This window comes from Carassius auratus, chromosome 23 (genome assembly GCF_003368295.1).
Source record: "Carassius auratus strain Wakin chromosome 23, ASM336829v1, whole genome shotgun sequence".
Lineage (NCBI taxonomy): Eukaryota > Metazoa > Chordata > Actinopteri > Cypriniformes > Cyprinidae > Carassius > Carassius auratus.
The window spans coordinates 11,009,957-11,026,560 of record NC_039265.1 but is presented as its reverse complement, the minus strand read 5'-3'; the positions used below and the strand labels follow the sequence as shown (position 1 = coordinate 11,026,560).

Genomic DNA, 16,604 nt, shown 5'->3' with positions numbered 1-16,604 from the left:
TTCATGTCTCCCTTCATTATATCTAATGTGACCACGTCCCGCGCTGAACGCGCTATTCAGATTCAAACTGAAGCGCGCGGCTTGAATACACCCACACAGAAGAAAAAGCAGCGAGACTGCTCAAGTTTTTTATTTTACTGTTTGCTTCACGGTGAGAAGAATAAGACATAATTCACCCAAAAAAGATGCTAACGCATGGTTGTGTGCGTAACAACCAATCAAAACTATGTCAGTTGACCAATCAGAACACAGTATGCAACCAAAAGGTGGGGTTTAAGGAAACTGAATCTTTAGAACAGCTTCGCACGAACCGTTTGGGGATCTCTGAGAATTGAGGTAATTTTAAAATGATATTTTGACAAAATGACAATGTTTTTTAACCTTGGATGGATTTAAACCTAATGTACGGGACTTATAAACAGTGATAGGAAGCTTAGAATTTTCATCTTACTGGCTCTTTAAATCATCTTTGAGAGGAGGGTGTTTCAGGGTAACTACCCAGCTTTCATATTCTGTGTTTTAGGGACAATCGGCTCTAGCTAGGTGTTTTTGATTGACTAAAAGAACAGTTGTAAAAGAGTCATTTGTCCGTGAATCAGACTACGCTGGTTGCTTTGTATGTTTATGATTGACTAAAAGTAATTAGTGCGTAAATAGTACTATACTTTTTGTGCTGCATGTTTTTGATTGAATAAAAAACTGGTTTGAATGAATCATTTATTTATGAACCAGGCTACAAAGGTTGCTTTGTATGTTTCTGATTCACTAAAAAGAACCATTTTAAAAGAGTCATTTGTTAGTTAATTGGACTACACTGTTTGAACTGTACTGTATGTGTGTGGTTCACTAAAAAGAACCATTTGAAAAGAGTAATTTGTGTGTGAATCAGACTCAGACAGCTAGCATTTTCGGCCCAGATCCGGCCCACATCTGGCCCGTATGGATTTCACGCGGGACACATCTGAGCCGGATCTGGGCCGAAGCGGCTTGCTGACTGTTTGTACTCTGTGTTCTAATTAAATAAAAATAAGTAGTTACATTCGGTCTTAACTCATATGTGAACTACACCGGTTACTTTTCATGTTTTTGATTCATTTGTTAGTTAATCAGACTACACTGGTTGTGCTGGAAGTTTTCATTCAATAAAGAACAGACTGAAATTTGAACAGACTGAATTCATTTGTTCATGAATTGGACTATACAGTATGTGCTGCATGATTCTGATTCACTAACAAGAGCCAATCAGAAAGAGTAATTTGTTTGTGAATCACACACTATCTGCAGACTGGTTTTGGTTTTTGCCAACTAGCGTCAACACATCTATCTGGGCAAAATATGTGTAGTTTAAGTCCAGCCTTAATAAGTGTATTCATGCTTGGTTTGTGTTTAAGCTGTGTTGTGCTGATAACCTGGAAGGAGCCCAGACACAGCTCGATGCAAAGCCGCAGGCTCACGTTGAAGTAGTCTGGGAGGAAGTTGAAGACCATGTAATGAGTGCCGAAGAGAGGGATGAGGAGGAGGGTGGACTTGGTCAGTCGCCTGAGGGGAGGAGAGATAAAGGATGAAGAGGAGGAAGGGTAAGAGTGTTATTGGGCAGATTAGTGCTGAGAGATTCTGGGGAGTGGACTTCCTGGATTCAAACGAGTAAGAACATGATAAGGCATGACTTCAGACAACACCGTAAAGGAATAGTTCATGAAAAATCTAAATACTGTTGATATTTACTATTTACCTGTCATTCCTAACCTGCATGGTGTTTTTTTTTTAGGGTGAAGTGTCCTCTATATTTGCACACTGATGTGAATACTAAGTAGTGTTGTATATATAGCTTCCAGTAATATCATTTCTTGTGTTTGTATGTTCTTTATTTGTGAGCCAGAAAAGAGTTAATATGCATGAATGTAAACATATGTGCAGTGGTTATTATAATTGCTCTGCTAATTCTTCATAGAATGCAAAAGAGAAATTTAGGTTTTTTTTTTTTTTTCATAAAACAAATCTATATGAAGAACTGTAGCATAAAAGTATAGTCTATATAACTTGTACACTATATTCCAAGTCTTCTGAAGTCAACTTTGTGTGAAATTGAAAGTTTGTTCACTGAAATTTAATGGCAAAACCTTTTTGTTTTCATATAAGGTGATCTATTAATTTAAATATTAATTATTTGAGGTCCCTTACTGTATTAAAATTCAAATCACACACGGAGCAATGAACTCGCCGTGTTTTACTATATTAGCACCACTGCACACAGTTTTAATACAAAAAAGTGAATGAGCACGTGAATGTGATTTCAGGCATTTGTCTGTGATTTCTCAAAACCTGCCGGCGAGCCAAAAACTGGGCTAAAATTGCGCAGTCTGAACTCGGCTTAAGAAAATCACACTTCCGTAGCTAAACATTATCAAAGCATCCTCACAGTGACAATGATGTCTCAAGTCCTCAACAATCTCCTTCAGCAGTGTTCTGGGAACTCAATTCTATTTCCTTTCAGCATGCAAGGTTTGCTTCAGCTTTACATCTGTAGTGCTTATCTGTGAATTTCATTCCCACATTAAATTAAGTAAAATTTGACATCTGAAAAAAAAAATCTAAATAAATATGTGACCCTGGACCATAAAACCAGTCTTATCAATTTTTCTATATTGAGATATGATGAATAAATAAGCTCAATCACTCACATTTCACTGCTGGTTATATATGCTATATATAATTTTGTATGTGACGAATAAAAATCTTGAATCTTGAAGCTTTCCATTGAAGTATGGTTTACTCGGATCGGACAATATTTGGCTGAGATACAACTATTTGAAAATCTGGAATCTGAGGGTGCAAAAAAATCCAAATACTGAGAAAATCACCTTTAAAGTTGTCCAAATGAATTCTTACCAATGCATATTAGTAAGCAAAAGTTAAGTTTTGATATATTTACACTAGGAAATTTACAAAATATCTTCATGGAACATGATCTTTACTTTAAATTCAAATGCAAATGATTAATAAATACTATATTGTAAATAAATACGCAAATAACACCGATATGATAACATTAATGAATTATGAACTAAAATGAACTACAGTATATCTATATTTTCAGTTCATAACACCTAATGCATTTACATAAATTGATGTATTGAACCCAGTAATTTGTTAGGCTTATTGTAAAGTTTTTACCGCTTGAGCTACACTGTCAATCCCACAATCCTCACAGAGAATGAGCTAAAAGCAACCACTCATCGCCACGTAACTAGGGCACATGCAGTTCCTGTCCCGTTTCTGATAGCCCCTTATCATGGGTTTGTTTTGTTGTCTTGTTTTCTATACCTGTACTGAGCTGAATTGTTGAATTGGATCAAGCGGGGGTTCAGTTTCTGCACCAGAATCCTGATAATGTTCATGAAGAGAAGGAAGTTCACCTGGTTGGGCAGGAAAACAGGAAAATATGAGCTGAAAATAAGTGTGTGTGAGCCAAACCCATTTGTCCATGTCCTCGTGCTTTATCTCACCCCTATGGAAACTACAATGGGACCCTTGATGATCCACCAATAAGGAGAGTCTTCATTTATGTCCCAGCACCTGGAAAAAACCCAAAGGCCTGGATAAGACAGAGCTGATTAAAATCTGCACCTTCTCTGCTCTCACAATCCATTAAAAGTCTAATTTCCGGTCCTATTATTGGAATTACTGTGTTTCTATGTGGTTGCTGGGGTGTTCTGGGTCACTGCTTGTGATATTCTGGTTTCTAGATAGACACCCTCAATGTCCTAACCAGTAATTTACAATAAAGCAGCAAATGACAAAAGTCATTGCTTTATCATAGGGCTGTCTTTCATTCTAGAACAGTGTTGCACGGGTGTCAGTTTGGGACTTCTTATAGCAGACTACTGTAGCAGCTGGCAGAAAACATTAAAGGCGATGAGACTTATTTCTGTGCTGTGCACTTGGCTTTAGGGGCTTGTTTAAATCCCTAACTTGTAGCTTGTATTACCGAGCACCACTAAGTAAGGCAGGGAAATGCGCACTTACTCTGTGTCCTCAAAATACAGTCTGGAACAGATCCAGAGGACAATGCAAACCAGTGGAAAGCCTGGGAAAAAAAGACAAGAGAGAAAAAAAAGATTATGCTGTTAGTGAAATGGAATCTTACAAAGAGTGTTCAATGCAACTCTGTTATAAATGAGCAGGGATAATAAACCTAGAAGCTATTATTATCAATGATGATCACGATAATGACACTAAATGTACTGTAGAATCTGAAGCAGTTTATAGACTTTATTGAGTGATATCCAGACAGAAGCACATTGAAAGAATCAGAGCTATGCTGTATGAAACATGAAGTGCCTTGTAGTTAAATTAGGAGGGGAGGTTTCCAAAGCACATCAACTGCTCACTGGAGTTCCTCAGGGATCGGTTATTGGACCCCTTCTCTTCTCCATATACTCTATATCACTGGGTCCAATCATACAGGTACATGGCTTCTCCTACCATTGCTATGCTGCTGACACACAAGCTCTATCTCTCATTTCAATCAGATGACCCAACGGTAGCTGCACGGATCTCTGGCTGCCTGGTGGACATCTCGGCATGGATGAAAGAACATCACCTACAGCTCTAACCCATCAAGTTCGGCCAGAAATCTTGGTGTAATCATTGATGGCCAGCTGACTTCCAAAGTCCACCTTGCAAAAACGACTCAATCTTGGAGGTTTGCATTGTACAACATCAGAAAGATCAGGCCCATTCAGACGGAGCATGCTGCACATCTTTTTGTCCAGGACCTTGTTATTTCTAGGCAGGACTACTGTAATACTCTTCTGGCTGGACTATCATCATGCACAATCAAACCTTCACAAATGATTAAGAATGCAACGACCCCAAAAGAGCCCATGTTACACCTCTCTTTATCTCCCTGAACAGACTCCTGGTAGCAGCTTACAGGAACATGTATAAGAACAAGAAGTAATTTGCACGTCTATGTTGAGAACTGCATTGACAATGTGATTTGAACTGTTTGTTCTTTCAATCGTCTGCTCAAATCAGAGAAGATAGAGATGCCAATCACAAGAGTTCTTCTGACACTCCTCAGCCCTCCCAGGGTAACAGACAGCAGGAAAAAGAGAGAGAGAGAATATAAATGGAAATTGAGTAACAGAACAACAAAAGGATCATGCTGTACTTCACTGATTGGAGTCAGTGAGACTGTAATAGCTGCTAACATGAGAAAAAATAACAGGTTTCAGAAATAAGCATCATAATCTAGTCGGTAATAAAATGGACATTACTGCAAAAATAAAACCCTAGAGGGGCTGCGACGTGTCACAAAGCACATGTATTATTCTTTAAAATACATATGCTACAATACAAAGAATTAGAGTTGGTAAGATCTTTAAATTTTTTGGAAACAAGTGTTTTATGCCATCCAAGCCTGCATTTATGAGCGCAAAAATACAGTGAAATAGTAATAATGTCACGTTATAATATTTCACATTATTCACATTATTATTTCACATGCAATAATATTTCACATTATTACTATTTCACTGTATTTTTTACCTTGTCCGGACTCCGGTCCGGATCCGGACCTGGAGAGAATTCAATCCGGACCCGCCTCCATTTCATATTTCGACAACAAGTAATTGTATGTAAGGGATTAAAAGTCTGGATTTCCTACTTTAGTAAACGCATGTCAAAATCATTTGTTTAGTGTTTAATGTCTTTTTGGAGATGTTCCGCAATTAAAGCGAAGGCGATATATTGAAAGTTTTCCTCCGTGATTCAGTTGCCATGACATCCAGTGAGTGTACGTAATACGTACGGAACGTTTGACGTAATTGGGCGCGAGTCGCGCGACGCGACACTTCACCTCAGTAATATAAGCGTTTGAATGTTCGTGGAGGATGTCATTGTCCAGGAAAATAAAAGTTGACCAAGAAAATAGAGTTTTCAAAGATGATTGGACAGAGAGGTATGCGTTCATTTTGCCCCAATCCAGCACTAGGCCATTCTGTTTGATTTGTAACGAGACAGTTGGAGTTGTGAGTGGAAACGTCAAACGGCATTATGAAACAAAAGTGAAGTGACATTCAGCCAAGTATGGTGACCCATACTCAGAATTTGTGCTCTGCATTTAACCCATCCGAAATGCACAAACACAGAGCAGTGAACACACACACACACTGTGAGCACACACCCGGAGCAGTGGGCAGCCATTTATGCTGCGGCGCCCGGGGAGCAGTTGGGGGTTCGATGCCTTGCTCAAGGGCACCTAAGTCGTGGTATTGAAGGTGGAGAGAGAGCTGTACATGCACTACCCCCACCCACAATTCCGTCCGGCCCGAGACTAGAACTCACAACCCTTCGATTGGGAGTCCAACCCTCTAACCATTAGGCCACGACTTCCCCCAAAACAGAGCTGTGACAGCAAGACAGAGCTATTTGGACTAAAATGGTCCCAGCTGAAAATTTACCCAATCTACAGAAAGTAGTCATCTGTGTTCTAACCATGTTTGGGTCAACCTATCGGTGTAAGTCTGCATTCTCAGCAATGAATGCTGTAAACTTAAAGAACTCACACCGCAGCAGCTTGACTAATGAACATTTAGGCCAGTGTCTCCAGTCTAGAAACCACACCTTTTGTGCCACGGCAGCTGATGGGAGACAGTGCCATTTCTCACATTAAACTGCTCTGTGCTCTATGTTACTCTTGTGGTGTTTTGTTAAGAAAAATCCAGACCCTTAAATTAATTGTTTTGCCACGTTTGCACGTTATTCATGTATTTTGAATGCAGCGACCTTATTTTTTCATAAAACGAATATTAATTTGTAATACATGTTGATTAAAAACAAGTTTTGTAATGACCAATAGTTCCGGACCTTTCTCATTGTTGAAAATTCAGATTTGGACCTTTGAATGTAGACTTTGAGAACCCCTGCCTTATTATAATGGCACCGTTATGGTGCGTCATATTTTTGTGGAAACCATAACTTTTAAGAAATTCTTTGATAAATGAACATGAGCATTTTTTTTATAAAAAAAAATATTTACATTATAAAGTGTCTTTACTGTCACTTTTGATCAATATTATGCATCCTTGGTGAATTAAAAGTATTAATAAAAAAAAGAAGAAAAAAAAGAAAATCGCACTTGACTCAATTCCACCAAAAGTTTTAAAAGGTTAAGGCTAGAAGGGATACAAATAATAATTAAATAATTAATAATAATAATTTATTTTTAGCTTCTGCCACAACCATTATAAACACTGACACAAAAACATTCATATAGCCAACAGCGTGAGGTTGGGGCAGGACTATTAATCTCACCAATAGCAGATGGGATGTGTTTGTCATTATTTCAGCTATTTAATTTAGTCTTTGCTCACATTTATTTTTTGTCACACCACAACTATAACAATATTAACACAGAAAACAGTATAATTGGAATCACTTTAGAAATATATATATTTTCTTTCCCACAGATGAACAATAACAAAATTCACAGGCAATCAGAATCCATCATGCTTTAAAAGAGCTGGACCATTTAGTTATTGTTCTCTGTGTTGTTGTGAATGAACCTTTAGTCAAAGAAATGATATCAGGACTACAAACTACATTTCTGTTTTTGTTCATTCAGTAACTCACATAGTCTAAACTATTAAGATAAACCTCATCTGTGATGGCCAGAGGAAAGAGAGGACGGGGTGGATGGCTCTAGGGACAGAGATACGAGCGTCTCACCCCAGCCCAGCAGAGCGAAACTCCAGAGACAGCGGCGGCTGCGCGGGAAGTCTGAGACCAGCAGAGAGTTCAGATACACAGCTTCAACCAGCAACCAGAAGAAATTAGTCATGATACAGTAATGACAAAACACCACTGACGCCTTACAGGCTGCCTGTGGAGAGAGAGAGAGAGAGAGAGAGAGAGAGATGCTGAGAATGATAAACAGGCCGTGACGGCAAAAAACTAGAGAGGAAGACATTCCGTAAGCGGATGAAGAAAGTAGAAACTCAGCAGGAAATAAAGGAAGGTGAAAATTACTATTTAAAAATGAATGCAGCTTTCTTTTCCTTGAAAATAGGGTCAGAAAAATGTTGTTTTTTTAGTAGGTGTGTGTTTTTTTCTGAAATTTTCAGAGGTGTTTAACCTCTAATTATTTTTTTAAGAAAGTAATTAATGCTTTTCCCCCACAAGGACATACACACATATATAAAGTATATGTGTGTGTGTGTGTGTGTGTGTGTGTGTGTGTGTGTATATATATATATATATATATATATTTTAATAAAGAATTTAGATTTAATAAAGAATTCATTAAATTGATAAAGTGTCAGCAAAGTTATTTATATTCTTAAACTTAGTAGTCGTTAAAGAATCCTGAGATAAGTGAAGAAGCACAACTGTTTTCTACATTAATAATAACCAAAAATGTTTCTTGAGCAGCAAATCATCATATTAGAATGATTTCTGAAGGATCATGTGACACTGAAGACTGAAGGAATGATGCTGAAAATACAGCTTTGTATCACTTTTTTATTATTAATGTTAAAGTGTATTTTTTATACAAATTTTTTTTTACTATGTTTATAATGTTTATTTTTTTCTCAAATAAATACATACTTGGTAATTTTGTATTTTTTTATAGTTTTTACTTTATTAACTTTACAGACCCCAAACTTTTGAAAAGCTTTAAAAGATATTTAAATTCAGTTAATAATTTAAATTCAGTTTTTTCTCTCCCCTTAAGCATAGTCTTCTGATCGGCTGTGATTTTGTTGTTGTTGTCACATTGTGCCTGGTTAAGATGCACAGCATCGCATTTATCATTCCTGAAGAAGCCAATCCCAGAATGCATTGTAACTACTGACAAAAATCAAGTAAGATGGTGAATGGAGTCAGGAGAAATGTCAAATAAGAGTATAAAAACAATACAGTCCCAGATCCGAGGTCACAAGCAGCGTCTGTTTTGTTCTTTTCACAGGAAACCAGGTTTAAAGGCTGTTAGATCAGAGACTCACTGTGGAGAGTGTGCAGTGATCCGTGTCGTCACTGGAGAACAGCATAGCATCCTTGACAAACACAGCCACCGATTTCAGGATGAAGGTGAAAAACAGCTGCATGTGGATGTAGTTTCGAGCGCAGTGCAATCGCCTACAGAATACAAACAACAGTTAAGACTTTGTCCAGTGCTGCAGTAACTACTTTCAAAATAGTTTCCAAGCTACAAGCTTCTTTAAAGAGGTAATGATGACAAGTTTGTGTAAAAAAAGTAGCTAAACATGCTAAAGGATACTCACATAAGTCTAACTATATCAAAGCAATTATTTATAATAACTTGGGTTATATCAGCAATGCGTGTGGGATTTGGGGGGTTTTATAGTCCATCAGTAAGAAGAGATGCAAACAGGTAAGGGGGGGGGATGGGGAAAAAGGTGGGGCATGCTCCACATGGATGTTTTGTTAAATATATTTGTCTTACAGTACATGCTGAATTGTAGTTACTTTAAGGTATTTTAAAAAATATTTTATTAACTTATAGGTCCAAAACTGTAATTTTTTTACACACACAAACAAAATAACATCTGGTTGAAATATTTTACAAAAACCAAGACTGAATATATCTGGTCAGAATCACATGTTATAAAAGCTGGAGTGCTGATTAGACCAATATATTTTAGAAAGAGTAAAGAAAATAATATAGAAAATTTACTAGCAGTAGCCAAGTGGTTATGAGTCATTTCCAATACATATAAGACCAGTCTACCTTTTCATAACTGAATATAATAAGTTATAACCAGTCTGCAATGGCCCCCGACCCTCACCACCCAAAACACTTTCTCAATGGATCGAAGCAAATCTTATAGGTGACCTATTTGGATCTTAAAAAAGTGAGTTGTCACCTAAAGATGAAGAGTTTGTATCTATGGTAAGAATGCACTGTAGAGCGCAGTACCTGAAGAGCAGCAGTATTACCACGGCAACAGAGAGCGACAGCAGTGATGCTCCGTAACCAACAGTGTAGATCAGTTTCACAGTGAAGAAATACGACTCCTGAGGGACAAACGAGCGGAATTCAGTTCCATCAGAATGATCATGTTCAGATCAGAGAGTCTGTTTCTATACAATAAACATTCCTTTAGATGAAAGAGCTAAACCAATCAATCTGCACATCAGTCAGCCAATAAATCCTACACTAGAAATGATGAAATGAATGAAAAATTATTTGATTTCATTTAATTACCAGTTAAGACAGACAGACATAACTGTGAAAGCCTAAAGCCTCAAAACAAGCATAATAAAATATTATAGATTTGGTTTCCATTTTTAGTAAAAAAAATAAAAAATAAAATAATAATAATAATAATAATAATTATATGTACATATAAATACATATATATATACACACACATATACATATACATATGAATCATTCAATTTAAATGGAGTCTTTTAAATATTATAGTCATTTCAATGACTTTATAATTAATATGTTCATATATTTGTAAATTAACTACATTTTTTTTATTCAATAATAAAATTAAAAACTTATTGAACTATAAGCCAATTGCAGTAATGGAGACAGACATGAGTGTGAAAGTCTAAAGAAAGAAATAATATTACATACATATAAATATTAAATATAATAAATATTCAATTATTAACACTGTATATTAACAACATTTATTTAATCATAAAATTAAAAACTTTCAAAGCACTTTTAAAACTATAAGCCATTAAGTACTATTCCTCGTGAGAATTATGATATGCTGTATGCATATAGATAAAGATGTTCATAAACAGGGGACATCATTAATGAAGATCTCAATTGTGTCTCATATAAGTTTCAGTTGTCTCAGATGCCTAAAATATGTATACAAAAAAAAGACAACTGTTGATATACAGTACGACTATAGAGCCACTGGTCTTGGAGTAATTTGATGTGAAATGTTCAAGTTGATTTTGAGATTATTGACTGTCTTTACAAATCTAAACAAAGTTTGAGAGGTCGTTGAGATCTCTTCCTAAACTAGAGGATGCTCTTGTGAGATTACTGTGTTTTTTCACTCTGAAGAACAACCTGAGAAGCAGGAGATTTAAGCAAAAGTGTATGGATAAATAAGAAATGACTATCAAATATATGTGAATATGAGTTTCAGAATATGTCTGACCTCAGGGATTTCATCCTCAACAATGCAGGCCTCGTGGTAAGGAGGGAACGGATGTGACCAGCCGCCAGCCGTGCAGTTACGACTCACTATACCTAGAGCAATGAATTAAAGGTCAAAGGTCAATGACAAGAATTCAAAACAATCTCTGCGAGCTTTTCAAAAAAGTTCTTCAAAATAAATGAATAAACACAAGTTGGCATTTCATGCGATTTGCACTGATTTCTTTCTCTAGAGAATGAGAAGCAATGCATAAATTTAGCTTGTGCTAAAGCTGGATGTGAAATCGGGTCTGTATCCTTTTCTACACGAGACAGAGATACAATGATGGAGTGCTGCTTTAGTCGCCATCAGACGAAACTGCAGCAGCACAATTTCATTTGAAAGCTTTCAGATTTGAAAGCAGTGTTTGGCCGGGCTCAGACCGAGCTTCGTTTGTTATTCTGCTGGATCTGTGGAGACTCTGTGCAATATTATTACAGTGGCTAATATGAAAACCTGCCTACTTTGGTTCAAAGTTACTAAGCCTTGAAATTGAGGCTGAGCGTTTTACCATTGCAGGACTCCATTTATATTCTCAAGCTAGATGTGTCTATTGTTAAAGCTCACAGACTGAAACCAACTGGTTTGCTCGCAGAAGCTGTTAATCTGGAAATGCATGTATGGAGCAGGGTCGAGCAAACTCTCTTTCAGTTAATTAGACAGAAACAATTCAGCTGTTCCAGACATTTGGAGTTCTATCAAAACAAAAATAAGCACATCATTTGCCCAGTTCTGTTTTTATTATGTGTATTTCATTAAGTGCTTTTAGTGATGTCAAAACAATTAACACTGCCAATCAAAAATGTTTTAATTTTGCCAAACAGCACCACAAAATGCCCACAACATTCTTTTTAATAGTTTTCAACTATTCCATTAAAATTAAAGTTAGTTAATTAAGAAGCTAATCAAGGGAAATTGATACTAATTTCTCGAAAAAAAATTGCTTTAAAAAATAATTTACATTTTATTATATAAATAATAATTTTAAAAATGCATGGATAATTCATAATGACAAATTCGATATTTTAATTGATTGTATTATATAGTTGTATAAATTGTTACATATCAAATGTCGGTTATAATAATAAAATGTTTTAATATAATGCTATAAAATTATGTACATGGATAAATCACATAAAACATTTAATCAAATTGAATTGGTTATTCATATAATACATATATTTTAATTAATAATAAAAACTATTTTTATTTAACAAATATGAATGGTTATCTAAAATATTGGTTATTAATTTAATAATAAAATGCATGGATATCAAATGAAAAAAATCATTAATCATATAATACTGGTACATACGTTTCTTTGCATTTGCACTAACTAAAACAGTAAAATGTTTAAATTTCATTCTTAATTAAATTATATAAAATATAATACACACACAAATATATGTATGTATGCATGCATGTATATATTCACAGACACAGAAAATGACCTATCAATATTATTTTATAAATGAAAAAGTTTAATTTCATTTATTTGCCAAACAATGTTATATGAATATGAATTATATCAGCTATTAATTCTATTTATTTATTATTTATTTCAATTTAAATTCATATTTCAATTATGCATCCAGTTTGCTACCTTTACCTAATTTACATTCAGGTACTGAACTGTAATTTTTAACTTCAGTTTTGAATCATGCACAAGTTTGATGTGGATGGTGTGTATGTGTGTCACCTGTGTTGTTCTTGAAGAGAGAGAAAACAGCAGGACACAGCAAGTGGACCGTCTCACCCACTGCAGCTCTGGGCCAACACACTACAGCATCCCATACTGGCAGACAACCTTCACACACACACACACACACACACACACACACACACACAAAGAGATTGTTTTTACCCATGCACTCCATCACCAAACATCAAGAAAACAATGCATCCGAAACAAAGTCTTTCTGTGGCACATAACAGCTAGAGTTTGCTTTATCAATGTCCAGTTTGCCATGTTGGATCTCCATAAGTACATCTGTGCATGTGAATCTCCTGCAAAGCTGCTGCCAAACACACCCTTCACTTCTGGGATCCACTGGGAAACACAAACACATGGCACTGCATAACAATGAGTGTGATCTCATCCTAAACTCTGTCTATGATTGTCACCACTGGCAGCTTATGGCAGTGTTAAATGCTATGCAGATGTGATTTATTTAAAATTTTCATGTCATTTCAAATAAAAAAAAAAAGTGTAAAAGTTCAAATGCTTGACAACAGAAATTACTCATGATGGTATGGTTTACAGAAGAAAAAAATATAGTATATTCTTTCAGGATTGAGGTAAGTACTTGAATAATTTAATAAAGATTTCTGTGAAAAGTGACAGTAAGACATCTATTGCAAATAAATGCAGTTCTTTCGAACATTCTATTTATCAAAGAATACTGAAAAATAATGTATAATGGTTTTCACATCAGCATAACGGTTTTCAACACTGATAATAAACTTCTGAATGGTCATGTTATTTAGCCTTGGATAAAACTGAGGAATGTTTGAGTGCATTCGGAGACCTCTGGCTTTTGATTGCAGAAATGTATATCTCTAACAAATCTGAGAAGGAAGAAAAGTCTCCATTTGCTCTCAATTAAACCTCAGTTCTGTTTAGCATGCATTTCACATGCTGGGAGTAAAAAGCCCTTCAACATCTCATCAGGAGCGTCTGTTTGTTTCTACCTGAAGAGCTGCTGAGGTTTCCAAGATCTGTGATCTCTCTGAGACACCGCTGCTCATCTCTTGCCAGCTGAAAGATATACTCACACTCAGGATGCAAACTAGACAACACCTGCAGAGACAGAATATTAAAAGAGTGAGTGATGCATTAAAATGCAGGTCTAGCTTATAACACATCACTTAAAGATCCCTCTTCAGACACTCATGCTAAAAAAAAAAAAAAAAGAATTAAATTGCAGACTCAATCCTGACACATTTTTTCTAGATGCAGACAAAGAGGGCATATGCTTAGGTGCAAAGTAAAATAGATTGAAATTGTAATGGTAATAACAGCACTGAAAAACATCACTTCTGATTGCATTAGCACAAAGGTGAGATTTCTTCTTTTCAATGGATAGTTGTTGCGCTATACTGAAGTTATTGAAAAGAAATCAGATAGGCCATTTCAAAAATACCCCCATCTTTCATTTCAAATCATTGTTTCTTTTAGAGTGGCTGTTAATGAAGTAGCCCTCGTCAAAAACCATTTCAACATATGGCATGCACAAACATATGCATTCATTAACTATGAACATGTGATCACACTCCAATCAAACACTTCAGAGTGAATCTTTGCGGTTTAAGAGTTCAAATGTTATTGTGAGCTCTAGCAGCTTTTGAAAGCAATCACAATCAAAGACTCATGGCTTACTCTCGGGAAACGCTCAGGGAAATATTCAGGGAAATTTGTATTATTGTTCAAAAAGGTTTAAGAAACTAGTATTGCAGCACCTCAGGCTCAAAGTAACAGGTCCAGATATTACAGAAGCAGTGTAGGGAGATCTCTGCGTAACAAATATACGTTTTCAATGGCCTTTTTATAAACTATTAAATCCCCAATGAGTTGTAAACATGTGGTACCAATAGTTCATAATACTCCATAGCTGAAATGAAAAGAGAACTGATCTAACACAATATTTCACATGTATATCCATATTTATACAAAGCCATTTTTTTTTTAAAAGTCTCATGGCCAACAAAAAAGCTACATTTATTTGATAAAAATAAAACACCTCAATATTGTAAAATATTTTTGCAATTTAAAATAAGTGTTTTCTATTCTAATACATTTTAAAATGTAATTTATTCACATGATCAAACTGAATTTTACGCCTCATTCCAGTCTTCAGTGTCCATCAGAAAACACTCTAATATGCTGATTTGCTGCTCACGAAAAAAAAGAATAGAAAGTTCAAAAGAACAGCATTTATTTGAAACAAAAATCTTTTGTAATATTATGAACGTCTTTGCTGTCGCTTTTGATCAATTTAATGAATTCTTCTTAAATAAAAGTATAAAATCTTTCAAAAACCGCCCCCAACAGTGTATTCACATCAATAGTAAGTCAATGACGCACACACAGCACCATTTCTTGTGATTTACACCCGCCATATAACATTTAGTTTGATATAAGATTTTGGCAATAACATTCTGAAAAGTTCAATAAATATTATTTTAGGCAAGAGAAGGTATAAGTTCAACACTTTGCTCTTCACAGGCCGCTCGATAAGGCTGGTTGTACGTGCTTATATTCTGTCTTTAGAGGTAAATCATCTCCAAAGTGCTCACGTCTCTCTGCTACAAGGGGGAGCTTTCATTGAATGAAAAATACAGGTCAGCGTCTGGGTATTGTTCATTAAAAGATGTCTTCAAAAACACTGAGCCGATCAAGATCGTAAACAAGTCTAGAGAGGAAGCAGACGGTGTGTGTGTTCCTATCTGCGTCAGGTTCTTTAGTCTCATACAGCAGCTCGATCTCATATGCGCTGGTTTTTCTCAACATTTATCTCTCTATATCTGCTAATCCTTAGAGACGCAGGGAGATATTATCACTTGCCATTTTCAGTGTCTTAAGGAAAACAGAAGTGGAGAGAAGAAGAGAAAGTGGATTTTTTTTAGATTAATTCTGTTATTGCACAGTACAGCAGGGTTATTATAGAATCTAAAAGATTTTGACCTGACATAGCTGAACAATTTTTTTTAAATATAAATATTAGAGAAATAAATATATGGGAGGGGTATTTTAGACTTAAACTAAATAAAAGATTTAAAAGTCACCTTGGTGCCTTGGCAACTAACTGAAATATGTTTGAGCAGAAGCACCAAAATAACCAAGTGAAATAAATAAAAATTGAATGAACAACTTACATGAAAACTTAAAGTGCAATAAAAATACATGAACCCTATAGTAATATAATAAACGAAACAAAAACTGAATAAAAATGACAAAAAATATATTACAGAATTTAATTCGAAATTAAAATTGTTATTCAGAAGGACAAATACAATTCTTTAGAAGTCACAATAAATCAATTTTAATATTATAAAAAATTATATTTCAAATAAATGCTGTTATTATGAACTTTGTAGTCATCAAAAATCTAAAATGATGGTTTCCACAAAAATATTAAGCAGGACATCTACTTTCATCATTGATAATAATAAGAGATTTTTCTCAAGCAGCAAATAAGAATAATTTCTGAATGATCATGTGAGTAAAGATGCATCCCAGGAATAAATTACATTTTAAAATACATTCACATAGAAAATTGTTGTTCGAATTACAATAATATTTCACAATTTAACTGTTTTTACTGTATCTTTTTATTTTTTTAAGACATTTCTTTCAAAAACCTTGACTGGTAGTATACGTACATAAAAAGATTTAGAGAGAAC

The 16,604-nt window shown here is 35.2% G+C and overlaps 1 protein-coding gene across 1 annotated transcript in view; it reads right to left on the bottom strand.

The window, feature by feature from the left end:
- Nucleotides 1-16,604, bottom strand: part of ghrhrl (growth hormone releasing hormone receptor, like) — a 32,322-nt gene that overhangs the window by 4,065 nt on the left and 11,653 nt on the right. The window contains exons 3-12 of the mRNA XM_026199071.1: nt 13,893-14,001; nt 12,901-13,008; nt 11,163-11,254; nt 9,947-10,044; nt 9,012-9,144; nt 7,735-7,888; nt 4,027-4,087; nt 3,507-3,576; nt 3,325-3,416; nt 1,410-1,539 (exon numbers count right to left, since the gene is read on the bottom strand). Of these exons, the coding sequence (XP_026054856.1) occupies nt 1,410-1,539; nt 3,325-3,416; nt 3,507-3,576; nt 4,027-4,087; nt 7,735-7,888; nt 9,012-9,144; nt 9,947-10,044; nt 11,163-11,254; nt 12,901-13,008; nt 13,893-14,001 (1,047 nt within the window). The remainder of the gene's footprint in view (nt 1-1,409; nt 1,540-3,324; nt 3,417-3,506; nt 3,577-4,026; nt 4,088-7,734; nt 7,889-9,011; nt 9,145-9,946; nt 10,045-11,162; nt 11,255-12,900; nt 13,009-13,892; nt 14,002-16,604) is intronic.